Genomic DNA, 15,312 nt, shown 5'->3' on the forward strand with positions numbered 1-15,312 from the left:
ACAACACTGAAGGACTTCTCAAAAAAAAAAAATGCTTTCAATATAGCATTTCCAGCCTTCTAGAAAGAAGTACTTAATACAGCTGCAGTTTTAGTGGTATAAAAACATTCCTCTTATCTTAAACTTAGTCAACACTGTACAGAGTTGACAATGTTAATAAACCTAATGTTGTCATTGGATAGTATAAGCCTACTATGGATGGGTGTGAAACAAAATACTAACCTAATAATATTAATATTTTTATCAAAAGTAATAAATATATTTCAAAACTACTCATTTATTCACACAGGTACCAGATCAAAATACCAGTTAGTGGACAAACCTGACATCACAGAATTGTTTTCTATGGATGTTTCCAACAGACTGTTCTCACTGCTGAAACTACCATCCACATTTTCTTCCTGTTTCAAATTCTCCTCTATGACGTATCCTGGTTGGCTTGTAACTTCCGTTTCTTCGTTCGTAGTCTGTTCCATCCCATTTTGTTTATTCTCTGTTCCCAGAAAATATAGAGAAATTCTAAGGCAGTTCTATAAAACATTTCATTTCTTTTAGTGTGGAGCACAGAAAACACAGAACTAACCTGTATTTATCAGGCACATAACAGTATAACATACGGTCTTGGTCTTGACTCAAATGTTATAGTTTGGAATTTTGACCTTTATATAAATATTTACTAAGAATTTACTAATTTACAATTAGAAACTAAACTTAAGTAGGTTAATAGATTTAATTTTATGAAGTTCTCAATTTCTGTGTGTAGGTGTTTGCTAATAACAATGTACTTTACTGTAAGAAATCACAGGGGTCAAGCTGCAATGACAAAATGTAGCATCAGTGTTCTTCATCCACAGTGCCCAATGAAGCTGTTTCCTATGACCTTACATCAGGGCATGCTCCTGCAACGACACACTTTACGTATCTACAAACATACAGGACTGCGTACATGGAAAATTACTTATCCTGTGGTAACACCAACATCATTCCTGCAGAATCCACTTATAAGTGTTACCACTTATCCTGTGGTAACACCAACACCAGTCCTGCAGACTGCAACACTCAACCGTCTTTGAACTGCATCCTCAAATATCACAGCTGCCTGTGTGTGTCTGGGAGAACACTGTCTGATTCCTCTCCAAAGCTGGAAGAGACATCTTCATGTCACTCTTGCCTCAGTCTTAATGCTCTGACCCATATGCAGCAACTAAAAGCACAGAGACAGCTCTGGTGAACTCCTCAAGTGAGCAGGCTGAAGCTGCTAAATGGGAAATCTGTTAAAGTAATTTAGTCACTAAAATTGCATAAAACATATGGGGACCAAAAATAAGGGGATAGATTATTTGGGGGCTCCATTTTTTTTTTCACATTTAAGAATACAGGGGAGCACTGGGATTAACTTTACAGTATTATAAACATTATACAGGAATGAAAAGGAGTAGCCACTTTAATAGTTTATTGCATTATTTTTAGTAAATTTTATAATGTTTTGAGACTTTTGAATGTCTTAAAGTATGCAAAGTACTTTAAAATGCCAAAAATATTTGTAAACTGTTCTGTAAAGGAAACACTTTACTGAAGAAGACATTCTGGTAAAGTCTGTTTTGTTTGCTCAAATTAATTTTCAAAGTATGTTTTATGAATGATTATAAAAATCACACTGAAAACCAATGGGTTTTAAAAGTAAGACTCAGTTTAATTGTAACTAAATCCATACTGTCCCAATTCTCATATTGCTTAATAAGGACTTTCAGTATTTCAAAATCTATCAATCAAACTGTTACATAACTTGATTTTGAAATCCCTGGACAATCAAAAGCATTAGTCCCAGTGTGTCAATAAAACATTATTATGGTGGGAGGTGGGAATCCTGCGTTGCTTCTTAAGTAACAGAAAAAAAAAAAAAAAGAAAATTGAAGGAAAAAAAAAAGAAGATATAATAAAAATCCACACCTCTGTACCAGTGAAATAAGATGATTACCTCCTGTATTTCCACTTAAATCATCTGCAAGGTCTTCATGTTGGGTTTCACGGAGAGCAATCAAAAAAGAAGAAAACCAATCTTTCTTCTGGACAATTCTGCTCAGTAGCTCCCTTGCACCATCTCTGTTCCCACGATTGTCAGTAACAGTCTGGATCTGGCAAAAATAAAAAAACAGAAACAACCCTCACACAGACTTTAGAAATGGTCTGAGGAAGTTCATAAGAATAGTATAGGTGCAAAAGCATTCCCCTGTCATTATTAAAGCATAGGGAGAAATAAAGATATAAAGTAGACCTGCCACTCATCAGAAGAGAATTATTGCAATTTTGTCCAACCTCATGTTCATTCCATATGGTTTTGGGTAGGATATATAAAACCTATGAGATCTGGAATTTAATTGGAGAGACTGGTAGTACTAGACAATTGTTACAAAAGTAACCATTATATAATAATTATTAGTATTGTGGAATAACAACTGGTGTTCAGACCGGTTTAGGGAATAGGCAACCTTGATTAAGGAGAAATGGTGTCACACAATTTACCAAAGCTCAGACTTAACCTGTAACATGACCTCATACATAAAATAGAACATTTCCCTTCTTAAACTGTGGACTTAAAAATACAATAGCTGAGCCTCTAGAAAGTGGCTACTGCCCTCAGAAAACTATGGAACAGTGTCCCAAGGCTGTCACAAGCAGAGTTTGACATGTGATCAATGAGGAACAAAACCATGAACCCAAGAGCAAAGCAGCCTGAGACAGGTGCTCAGTCTCAAGGGCCATTTTCTCAAGGCTCAAGAATCACCCATTCTGATATGCAAGGAAATGGGCAGGCATAGCAGTGGGAACACCTGACTGAGATACGTGACTGAAAGGAAGTGTGTGGGAAGTGGGGGACATTAGTAAAGCCTAAACTCTACTGGAGTTTAAACTGGCAGGATTGTGAAGGGTATTAAATGGTTTGATGCAAATGCCAGCAGCAAAAAGGTGACCCAGGGGAACATGAGGACCTATTACCAGGGAACGGAGCCAGTAGCTTCCTAAAAGGCCTCTGCATCTGCCTGCTGTGTTAGCATGCTTGGCTCCCTGCTACAAAGGGTGCATCTGATCATTGCTGCCACCCGATGGTCACAAGACAAAATTATGTATCTTACAGTCATTTAACTGAGATGGAGCATAAAATGACCCCAAAAGTGAATGCAAAGGCTCAGAGTGCAAATGTCACTTAGTTCCACCCTTAGTTTACCAGTTTTCCCCTTATTGCTATGGAAATTATTATTTTAATTTGTCCTAACACTGACTGTTACAGGATATAAATATTTTTTTTTAGTTTCAATTAGGTTTCACATTCCAGACAAGTCATTCTTAGCCAAGTGGAATAAACACTGGACAGTATTCTCATCAAAGGTTAACACTTCCTTGTTCTTGTCCAACTGGTAATTCTGCTCACGTCACTGTCTAGTGTGATACTCCTTAGGGAACCTATAGCAAAAAAGGGGACAGAAAATCTTGCTTTATTTTAACTCAGTATTATTTAGGACTTTACAGACCATCACTACTTCCTGGTATGGTTCAAGGGCCAAAAGACAATGATCTTCTGAGCCTAAGGTCTGTGGCAAAATGATAAGTAAAGTCTGACGTATTTCTTCACTTAGACACTGTCTTGGTCCAACCCTCCGTTCCTGGCTTTTTTCTTTGCCAGGCTCTTAGCTGGCATCCCACCTGCTGGCCCACTGTCAACAGTCTTCATCGGCTTACCTGTACCCATTGTCTATCTGCCCCCAAGTCTGGGAACTCCCCTTTCGTTTTTGCATTTTCTATGCCATTTGTAGTTGTGGCTTCCTACCTGCCCCACAGGCCCTGGGGCTGGCCAGTCTCTGTGGCACTGCCTGCTCCCGGACTCACCCGATCCACGTCCTCGTCCTGGAAGATTCCCTTCTGCAGGCACTTCTCGGCCACCTGCACGGCGCGCATCCTGTCCACCAGCGTGCCGTGCAGCAGCTGCACCAGGTGCACGCAGAGGTCGTGCTCGGCCTCCTCTGCCGGCGAGGGCAGCTGGCTCAGGCTGGGGTTGGCGTAGCAGGCGGCCAGGCTGCAGCCGCCGTGCTCCAGCGCCTGCAGGAACTCGCGGATCCAGCCGCAGCCGCGGGGGCCCCGCTCCACGGCCCGCAGCAGCTCCTCCGCGCCCGCGGCCGCGCCCCGCTGCAGGGCGGCCGCACGCACCCGGTCCCTGTCCTCCGCGCTCAGCGAGGGGAGCCGGTCCAGCACGGGCTGCACCTGGATGAACTGCTTCAGCCGCGGCCTGAAGCAGGAGATCATATAGAGGAACCGCTCGTCCCGGGTGCCCTCTGCCATGGCGGCGCCCGGCACCCAGGGCTCCTGCGGGCCGCTGCTGGGGGCTGCGCCTGGGCCCGGCGAGCAGCGCGGCCGCGGCCCCTCAGCGAACGCTCCGCCGGCCCGGCCCGCCCGGCCCAGCACCGGCGCGGCTTTCGGTTTCGCTTGGCAGGGCGGTGCGCCAGGGACCGGCTCGCCGGGACCGGGCCCGCGGGACGGGGAGGCGGCTCCGCGCCTGGCACGGCTCAGTGCCACTCCTCAGTGTCGAAAACGAAACCTTTTCCAGTAAGAAAACCTTTGACAGTAACCATGAGTTGAAAAACCGAATCATAAACGGAAACACGTCTTTCACTTTCCAGCTCACGAGAGCTCGCTTCCCGGGCTGCTCACAGCGTTTCTGAGTTTTGGGCGCTGGCTGCTGCCCGGCACGCAGTGGCAGCAATAAGAGGTGCTTGATTGGTGTCTGAGGCGTTGGAAGGTCTCTCCCTGGGATGAGGTTTCACCCGTACCGTACGTGTCACTGAGCTTCAGAAGCAGTCTTGGTTTCCATCGTGGGGATTTGGGGAACCTCAGTGTGATGCTGAGGTCAGGTAAAATGATAAACAGAGAGTGTCTGGATTACTGCGTTCAGTTTTGGTCCAGGGCAGTTCAAGAGACTGAAAAATTGTTGAGTCCAGAGGCCAACAGGATTGGAGAGCCTGTCACATGTTTGAAAGAACTATGTTTGTAAAGCCTGGAGAAAATAAGGGTCAGGGAAGATCCAACCACAGTGATATCTGGGTCTTAGAAAGATAATTTACTTGTTTGTAAAATTGCCTTGTTAAGGTCTAGGGCATAGGCATGTTTTCAGACCTAGGGGGAGGTTAACAAAGCTTGGGAAGAAGGATGTATCACTGATAGCAGAATCAAAGAACACAATTTATGGGCCTCAAGGACATTTGGCAGAACTCCCAAGGTAAGGAAAAAACAAATTAAGGCAGTTCAGCAATTGTGCTGAGATCGGCTCTGACTGGGTAGAATGTAATTCTGGCACAAGGAAGTTGTGACCACTGATTCACAGACCACTGATCTAGGAAACCACTGACTCAGAAGAAGAGAAAGACTGGGCATGTGGACTAATCAGCATAAGAAGCAAGGGAATGGTTTAACCAATAGAAGAAAGAATACTAATTAATATGAAAAACTTTGTAACTTGTAGCCAATGAGCGTTAATGCCTTTGTCTGCTAAAATGTAAAAAAATGTTGACAGTCATGACTGACTTTGTGAATTTGCCACCAAGCACCTCTTTCTGTGCAAGGCAGAACTGTAAATAAATAAAATACCTTGATTCTCTGTGTAGATCAGCCCCAGCAAACTGGGTGAAAGAACCTATCTTGGAACACCAGCAGTTCTTCAGCTCCTAAAAGTTGGATGGTTCTTCACTGGGGTACACAGGACAAAGGGGAACTGGAATATGTTTCTTTAGAGGAAATTATCTCTAGATATAAGAAGAAAGTATTATCCATTCTAGAAACAATTAGACATTAGAATATATTACTCAGAGAAGTAGCGGAAATTTCCTCAATAGAAATATTCAACATTTTGCTTGACAGTGTCCTTGATTAAATGTCTTGCTTTTAAAAGAAAACCAGCTATCTCCAGAAGTCCTTTCCCAGCCTAAAGTATTCTGTAGTTCAAACTGTACCCTCAGCTGCTTGTCACATTGAGATGGACTGCAGTAGTCTGCTCTCAGAGGAGCTTCCTTCAGTTGGAGGCTTCTTTTGTAGAAGAACTTAATTTGTTTTTACTTTCATTTCATCGTTCTTATGCTTATCTCTAGTTTCACTGTTACTTCATCATTACTTTTTCTTTTCTACTTTATGCATGTTTCCCTTGAAAGATTTCTTTCCCCTTAGTACTTTTTCTTCTGTCTCCAGCACCTTTGCTGGAAGACACATGAGCCTTCCTTGCTCAGTTTTAGGAGCCCGCAGGACTCAGTGTGTACTGATGGGGTTTGTGTGTTTGCTTTGTTGTGTACGCTGTGGTGGTAAATCAGGCTGTATATTAATTCCAAAACAATCCTTTACTGGCTCTAAGGGTTTGCAGACATTAAAAGGACATTTGAGACTTCCAGAGGTAAAGAATACTACTTGTTTATTTCTGCTAGTGTGAGGTTGCGCAGATGATGGCTGAGCTCCTGCTCTGACTACGAATAATGGAGATACCCTGACTATCGCTGTCCTGGACGTTTACACCGATTCCTGAGACCTTTGTCCCTTTCAGATATAATTGAAATTGGTGTCAGGGTTCATAGCAGTCGCTCTGGCAGTGCAGGGGAGAAGCACTCGGCTTTCCCCTTGGCTATCACAAAGGCTGCGCAATGCCACCACCCGGCCCCGCTACAGACCCGACGCTGCCCTTCCCTGCTCGGCCGGAGCGCAGGGGAGAAGCCGGGACGTGGCCCAGCCGCCACGGCTGCAGCACCGCAGTGCACATCAGCGCACAGCACCGCACTGCACTGCGCTGCACAGCACCACATATCAGCGTACAGCATCACACTGCACCACACTGCACATCAGCTCACAGCACTGCACATCACTGCACATCAGTGCACTGCACATCACTGCACATCAGTGCACTGCACAGCACCGCACATCAGCGCACAGCATCACACTGCGCTGCACAGCACTGCACCGCACTGCAACTGCACTGCACAGCACCACACATCAGCATACAGCACCGCACTGCACCACACTGCACATCAGCTCACAGCACTGCACATCACTGCACATCAGTGCACTGCACAGCACCACACATCAGCGCACAGCACCGCACTGCACCACACTGCAATCACTGCACATCAGTGCACTGCACAGCACCACACATCAGCTCACAGCACTGCACATCACTGCACTGCACATCACTGCACTGCACAGCACCACACATCAGCGCACAGCATTGCACAGCACAGCACTGCACACCAGTGCACATCATTGCACATCAGCACACTGCACAGCACAGCACAGCTCTGCACAGCACAGCACTGCACTGCCCTGTGCAGTGTACATTCTTACATGGTGCTCACAGTGTGTGAATATTTATAAAGAGTATTTAACAGAGAGGGTAGGAAGATTAGGGATGCTGATCTGCAGGTGTGGTATTAAGTACACCAGTCATGGGATGACTGGTTCCTTCTGCTGTGCCAGTATTGCAGTCTCCCGAGATTCTATTTGTGTTCAGCATTTTAGAGCTCAGCAGCTCCAATTAGAGGACTTACAATTTACCAGTGGGCAAGACTCCAGTTGGTTCACCTCAGCAGTCAGCCAGAGGCTATGCCAAGCAGTGCATTTCAGCTTTTTGTATGTTACTTATGATGCTGGTGAATGAGACAGGAACTTTGATGAGTGCTCACCAGAGAGATGAAATTGCTAGGGCACAATTTACAGCAGGAAAAGGGAAGAGAGGTTCGTCTGTGGAGAGCCAGAAGCGAGGTGGGAGACCAGAAAATGTAGTTGCAAAGTGAACAGCAAGGGAACATGGAAGGAAAGAGACGTGCAGTTGGGTGTATGCTTCCATGAAACAGCCATTGGGCCAAGACCCATGACATTTGTGTGTTACAGTAAATCTGTGCCTGTAGATGAATGTGCACATCCAAATAGTTCAGGTTGCTGCACAGCTTAACTATTGAAAAGCATCACAACCTCTCCTTTGCTTTAAATGTTGAACTACAACTGTAACTGGTAGGAGCCAATTAACTTCATCAAGAGCTGTGCTGATCTGTACAGTTTCACCTCTCACATTGTGTGATTGTCCACATTGCTTTTGCACTCCAGCTACTTCGGCTATTCCTGAATTTCCAGGAGACTTCTCTATATCTACAGCTTATAATTTATATGTATTTTTAGCCACAGGTTTTTAATATACATAGCCAAATGTTCCTACCAAACAAACAAACAAACAAACAAAAAAACCCAGCAAAATCGCCTGCAAATAAAAGGTGCAATTTTTGCTGTTTAGAAAATCAATAAGTTTCCATACTCACTGTTTTTTATCTGTTTCTGGAAGAAAAAATGTTGAAGCAGTGGGTCTTCATTGAACCTCAACAAGAGAAGAAGTTACCTGAGAAGCCAGATCTTTCTGGCAAGGAAGGGGCAGCTAGAGTGTTGCCACTACACTTTCATCTTTTCTGCGTTCCTTGGCAGGGAGCTTAAAATCTCCACAACTTTAAGAAGTCTCCCTTATTTGTAGGCATTTGAGATATTTTTTTTCTTGGTACAAGGACAAAGGAAGGAACAAAGTCTCTGAGCCAAAAAAAAAAAAAAAAAAAAAAAAAAAAAAAAAAAAAAAAAGGAATAAGTGTAGCTTTTCCTTCACTTTGACTGACTACAGTAGTTGTCACTCTTCCTCTTCCCTCCCCAATGCTCCTTCCTCAGGCCACCTGTTTTGCTCAATCTCTTTGCAGTAATGAGAAATACCAGGTGATAAAATTGGACAAAAAGCCTTTTGTAAAGCAATGCTCATGCATTATAATTCTTTCATTAATTTTATTTTTATTTTATAACAGACTTTTTAGAATGTAGCATAACAAATGCCTTTTTAGAAAATGTGCTAACTTGTTTCTTGTAACAGACATGAGTGTTAGTTACCAGGCTGAGATAGAGCAGAAGTCCTTAACACTTGCTGTTTAAAAAAACCCAAACAAAACCTCCCAGAAGGTATTTGTTATCCAACACTCCTGTTTCAATTGAAGTATATGCAGGCAGAGATTTTGACTGGTCCCTAGTGGGAGGAAAGATGAGTGATAATGTCTTTACAAAAAAATTCCATGGATGAGGGTATGGGTGTTAACTCTTTGAAATGGGTCTCAATGTCTTTACTGACCTCAAGCAGCGAGTTTGTCGTAGAGCCCAGAAGCTTTGCTCCTGAAACATTCAAGAGTCTGCACAAGCCTGAACTTCTGAACTTCAGGGTAAAATGACAGGTTCGAGGGGGGATTCGTGGTAGGCGGTTCGGAAAGGCGGTACCTCCATAGCACCTCAGCCAACGCAACAAGGAAAGGAAGAGGGCAATGTGCGGTCGGGAGTCCAGGATAAAAGGAGGCTGCGCCCTCCGAAACGGAGAGAAACCCCATGGGCTGTGCCCCAGGGGACTCTCCCTCCCTCTATTCCAATCAAGTTGCAGGAGTCCTCTGTCTCCTTTTTGAACATAAAGCTCTGGTGTTTGTGGATTAATTTTCCTGATACTAGGATCTGATCCTGTAAGGTACTGAGCAGTGCAGCCCTCCTGTCATCGTGGTAGAAGAACAGTCAGCCTGTTGTACCATTTGGACTTTTCAACAATCAAGAGTAGCATCAACAATGAAGAGTAGAAAATTTGATCTTGTATGAGAAGGGTTGGTTTATCTTTTCAGTGACAAAGGTATTGACTTAATTAATTTAGGTATCCTTAAAAGCAAAGGTAAAGCAGAGCCATGCTCAGTAGCCTAACACTCACACTAATTTTAAATGAGGAATGATTTACTAACCTTGGGTTTATCTAGTGGCTGTATGTGACTGAAGTGTCATGTTTCATTCTGATCCCAAGATACAAGGAATGTATCTATGTGAGGGACAGCCACTATTGCATGTCTCTGCACAGATTTAGGACAGAGGGTTTAGCTTGGTTTTAGGTAAAATTTATGTACTCCCCCTCTAGCTGGGTTATATTCTTTTCTGTAAACAGTACTCAAGCTAGAGAAATTTCACATTAAATCTATAAGATTAGAAAATCATATGGACATTTAAAAATATTTGAAAGCAGTAATAAAAACATCATTTCCTTCCAAAATAAACACAACATTTGAAGCAGAATAATATTTTTAATAAAATTAAATCTAAGTATTCACAAAGCATTATGCACATACAGTACATACTGTATTTAAAGCCTACAGACCTTAGATCATTTTATTCTAATGTAGTCAGCTTTGGACACAAGCTAAGCTTACTCATTTTGTAATAAGAAAGTTTACAATTGTTCTTGAAAGTGATTTTACATATATACATATATATATATATAGCTCTATATCTATACTCCTACATGTAAGTGTAGGTATATACACACACTTGTGTGTATGTGTGTATATAAATATATATACACATACACATACATACACACCTATGTACATCTATAAAATACACACATGCATGCGTCCACAGCGCATGTGGGGTGTGTGAGCATTGTAGAGGGGCCAGTCAGTACAAAGAGGTAACTGCAAACAGCCACCCTACTAATTATAAAACAAAAATATGTAAAATATTTTTAAATTAAAACATTGTTAATATTTGTATTGAACAAAAGGAACACAGTCTTCTGCATTACATGGAAATTAGGTTTATTGCATTTGATTATGTTTGTGTGACAGATGAAGAGTACCTGTCTGCTCATCACAGCTGAATTCTATGATGCAATTAAAAAAAAAGTACAAAAACCAAAACCCAATATGTGATGGAAACAAATGATTCAAGTTAATGCGGTTCTGTGGATGTGACCTATGGTGATACTTTCCACCATATGGCAGTTTTCCTCTCTGTTAAAATACTACCCTACTTCAACTAGTTTGGAAGGAGGCTGTGTTCTCTGTCCTTTGTTTCAAGCCCAGAAGACTTGGCTACCTTATTCTTTCTTTAGATTCAGACTCATTGTGATGTATTAGAAAAAGCTCACTACAAGAAAGATAAATCAAGTGTCAAAAGTGAGCTAGAAGAGCATTTTTCTTGAATTTTGCCTTGGTCAGGTAGGAGTTTTTCTATGTGAATTATTGTTATTGGTCTCCTATTTGCTCTGAAGACATGTCCACAATAAAATACTATTTCCATGACAGCAGTAAATGGTAATCTCCATGCAATGTAAACTGTAATTTCAGAACATGCATGTTATTTAAAAAAAAATAAAAATATAAGGTGCCTTGAGAATGCTGGCAGTTTTACATTTGGAACATACAGTTAGTGTGTGTATATATATATTTACATCAGAACTGCTCAACTTTACCTTACAAGCTTCAGATTTAGGAAAATATACAGTACTTTTGCATATAATGGTATATTCCTTGTAGCCCCTGAGTCAAGTATAGAGGATTTAAATACCAAAAAAAAAAAAAAAAAAAAAAAAAAAAAAAGGAGAAACAGCCATTAAAAGCACTTACATTTTTATGTGAAGTAATAGTATAAAAGTACTATTTCCCAGGAAGACCAGGATCAGAAACATGCCTATGAAGACTCAAGATTCCTACAGTGCTTAGTGAAGATTCTGGCAAGGAAGGGTGCCTAATTGGCGGGAGATAAGTTTTACAAGGCTGTGGGGGATGCTCTACAGACTGGTCACGTTCTTGGTCTAAAAAAGAAGCCAGGTTGTCTTCTGAGGCTGTGTTCAGATGCACTCCACTTGAGAAGGATTCTTTGGATTTCAGTTTTGATTTTTCAACCTCTGAAATTTCAGGACACTGTAAGGGAAGAGAAAAAAACAAGATGGTAATAATTACATTGGTCTCTTCCAGGCCCTTGTTCTGTTCAAAATTAGCACATTCAGATGGTTGATGGAAAATAATTTTTGAAAATTAAACAATGTAGAAATATTTTTTTACATGGTACTGCATTTGATTTAATGTAATTGAATGCAATTCTGCTGATTAATTGTAGAAGTCTGGATATCTTTTCCTCCCCTCAGACTTGCTAATATGACATCAAGATACACATATTAACCACCCTTTCTGAAGGACTGATTACTCTTGAGACCCAGTCTAAGAGTATGAATATCAGCATTCTGGAATAGGAAGTTCTGTTTTAGAGTATAACTCCAGAATTGCGTTCGAACCACTTGGATTCCTTTTCTGCTAATTTTTATTAAAAAAATGACAATGAAGAAAATCTGTCTGATTATAAGATCATTGTATGAATCTCTACAACCCTCATAGAAGATGTGGCCTCTGAAACTGTGGTGTTTAAACAGACTGTGGAGGAGTTAGGTGAAAATAATAATTTCATATTTCTTAAACTAGTGAACCAGCACCAGACTGGTGCATTTTTTCCTCATAAGATAAAAAGACTAGGAAACATCTTTTGATCTTATGGACATGTAATTACCTGAGATGAAGGACTGAAACTTCTGTCTGTTTTAATTGATGCTGCAGGCTGAAGATTTTGTATGACCCGGACTGCTGGCTCTTGATACTCTGCACTTGCAGTCACCATGCTATAGGCAGGTGGAATGAGTGCTGACTGCCTTTGGAGAAGCTGAAGGATGGTTTGGATATCAGCAGTCATTTGGGATTCAAGTCTAGAGAGGGAACATGAAATCAGTTAGCTCACGGCCAGGAACAGGTGTATTTTACACACTGATTACAGAGGTGCTCAAGAGGGCCCTCCAGTTTACCAGTAAAACCATTGCTTGTTGTGGCTTGAACATGTCTTAAATAGGAGAGAACAGCAGAGGGAGTACGGAGCCCTTCCAAAGCTTCTGACTCTCCCTTTCCTTTGCAGAACATACCTGCTAGCTTTTCTCTGGTTTTTGCTACACTAAGAACGAGTTCATCACTGTGCCTTAGGTTTGCAACAAGAAGCAACGTGGGGGACTGGGTATCTGGTTGAAAATAACTGGAATAAATGTATTCTTTTCATTGTAACTATAGTGATTTGTGCTGGCTGGGCATGGGACATTATTTTGATGCATCTGACAATGAGTTCTGACATGCTGATACAATGCACTGAACTAAGCAGAAACCACATTTGTGTTTTTCCACAGTTAGAAAAAGAAAGATGCTTCCAAAACCATTAAAAATCCAACTGCCCAATTCTCATTACTGTGAAAATTTATTCAAACTTATGCAGGCCTCAGAATTAATGTTAGCATTTCTAATGTTCAAATTTTGTATATTTAAAAATGTTTTTCACCTTTTTATAAATTTGTATATGACTTCTGAAACACTTGGGCTGATTATTTTGTTCATACTTACAATTCCATAGCACTGAAATGATTTTTAAATGGTCTTGCCAAAATCTGTGACAAACTCAGGAAAAGGCAATGCCTTTTGTACCTTCCCAGCTGCTGGAAGGCTACAGCACATGCTGACAGATGGTAATGCAGATAATACAGCCTTCTGTACAGCAACTGAGCTTCTGACAGGGTAAACAAATCTTTGTCAGCAGCCTTTAATGTTGTGGATGTTACTACTTGGGCTCCCTACGGTAGCAAAATTGATCCCGTGCTGTCAGATTTTTGCTTTTACCATGTGCTGCACTGGTGTTATTTTTTATCCTGTTGGAGTTGTCCATTGCCTGTATCATTTATTTATAAAAGCATCTGTGAAATGAATCCAAAAGGTATGACCGAAGTGTATTTGGGATGCTGTTTCTTCCTTCATCAAGAAAAGATGGTTTTGTGGCATCAGCTCCCAGAAAAAATGGCCCAAACCCAGACTTCTGTTAGAGTCAGATGTGCCCTCCTTGCCCTCTTGGTCAGCACCCTTGGGTTCTTTGCTACTTGCCAACGTGCTGTTCTCACACAAGCATGGTGCTGATGCCACAGGGCAAAACGCTGCAGGAACAGCAGCATGCCACCATCCAGAGAACTTCCATCTGCTATACCTGGGCCTTAACCCCTCAGTGAATAAAAGGTAGCATTGGAGGATATGCATTCAAGATTATTTTTGGCTTTGAATTAACTCTAAAATTGCTCCCCTCTTACTTTGCTAGTACTTGAATGTTTCCTTGTACTTCAAATCAAAGAGGTCTTTGGTAGTGTTTATTCATCATCATTGCATATAAAGGTTCACTTTCCATTCTCCAAAATTTAAAACAAATCCATGCTACCCAAACAAATAGGAGAACCTTAAATGCTTGGCTCATATTGTCCATGAAATTCCAATTGCTTAAAAAAGAGAAACAGAGATAATTCTACATATTCCTTGTACACAGGGGACTTTCCAGCCCTCTATGTCCATTTAATAACTGAGTGTTATGCTAAGCCTCTAACTTGGCATGGAAAAAGACAGGGAGATGTGACCATGCTTTTTAAGCTAGAAAGTCATATGTGACAAAGGCAGGAAAGGATATTGTCTGTTACATTAGTAGAAAACCCAGCAAGGCCCCAAATACCAAAAGCATGAAAAGCTTTAAAAACATGAGAACAAAGAATAAAGTGATATAATAAAATACATAAAAAATTAATTCTTCGTTTATCAGCAACAATTATATTTTCTGACAGAAGAAAATACTGACAACTTGTGTGATTAAACTATAGCAACTTTGAGGTATAACTTCAGTTTTGAGACCTTAAGGTTTCAGGAAATGAAATGTTACCAAAAGACCATACTGTTGATGGGGATCCTGCAGGCATTTAGTTATGTGACATTTGCAGTTACTTAGATTACTTGACTAAAATTATAGCAGTTTAGGGTTAAATGTTAAAAATCTCTTTTTAACGCATTATGCCATATTCAGGAATGAAAAATACTCTTGTTTGATTGGCTTATAGTGGATGAAGGAATCAATATGCAGTTAACTTGGCTTTAAACTGATTGCTAAAATATACAGCACAGAATGCCACTGAATATCTACTAAAGTATGATTAGGACTGAGTGTGTGTCATAGTATTTGTCATGGAAAAATATTAAAAGTAATGGAATTACAGAGTGAAAATAATGAAAAAAATCAATGGTCCTGAGCATAGGGCAATTTAAAATTAAGTGAAGTTGCATGGTAAATTACAGTGCAGGATGGATCAAAATTTTGTAACCATATTTTTAAGATGCTCTAAGCTGTGCTGCTTAGCTGCCAGTAAAGAATAATATATTAAGCAAAGGTGATATTAGACTCTGATAAAGAAAGTATCAAAAAGAGTTAACACATCAAAAAGGGAATTCATCTGCAACACATTTTAAAAAGTAGGCAGCTGGTGTACTTTGAGTCTCCAGGAAAGAAAAAGTACTTCAGATCTTGAAGATACTGAAAATTGCTGTTTTGTGTCCCTGCCCATGGCAGGGGGTC

General features: G+C 41.1%; 2 protein-coding genes across 7 annotated transcripts in view; both read right to left on the reverse strand.

The window, feature by feature from the left end:
• The window catches only part of IFIH1 (interferon induced with helicase C domain 1), a 28,588-nt gene extending 24,138 nt beyond the window's left edge, over nucleotides 1–4,450 (reverse strand). Inside the window, exons 1-3 of one of the 2 annotated variants that reach the window (XM_038143083.1) lie at nucleotides 3,886–4,335; nucleotides 1,979–2,135; nucleotides 323–493 (exon numbers count right to left, since the gene is read on the reverse strand). In XM_038143083.1, coding sequence (XP_037999011.1) covers nucleotides 323–493; nucleotides 1,979–2,135; nucleotides 3,886–4,335 — 778 coding nt within the window. Of the gene's footprint in view, nucleotides 1–322; nucleotides 494–1,978; nucleotides 2,136–3,885 lie in introns of both variants that reach the window. The other variant, XM_038143084.1, reaches the window with a different exon arrangement.
• A 6,955-nt stretch (nucleotides 4,451–11,405) lies between these two features.
• The window catches only part of KCNH7 (potassium voltage-gated channel subfamily H member 7), a 208,537-nt gene continuing 204,630 nt past the window's right edge, over nucleotides 11,406–15,312 (reverse strand). For all 5 annotated transcript variants that reach the window (XM_038141938.1, XM_038141939.1, XM_038141940.1 and 2 more), the window contains 2 exons: nucleotides 12,412–12,604; nucleotides 11,406–11,771 (listed from right to left, as the gene is read on the reverse strand). In XM_038141938.1, coding sequence (XP_037997866.1) covers nucleotides 11,505–11,771; nucleotides 12,412–12,604 — 460 coding nt within the window. In that variant the 3' untranslated portion in view covers nucleotides 11,406–11,504. The remainder of the gene's footprint in view (nucleotides 11,772–12,411; nucleotides 12,605–15,312) is intronic.

The sequence above is a fragment of the Motacilla alba genome, chromosome 7 (genome assembly GCF_015832195.1).
Source record: "Motacilla alba alba isolate MOTALB_02 chromosome 7, Motacilla_alba_V1.0_pri, whole genome shotgun sequence".
Taxonomy (NCBI): Eukaryota; Metazoa; Chordata; class Aves; order Passeriformes; family Motacillidae; genus Motacilla; species Motacilla alba.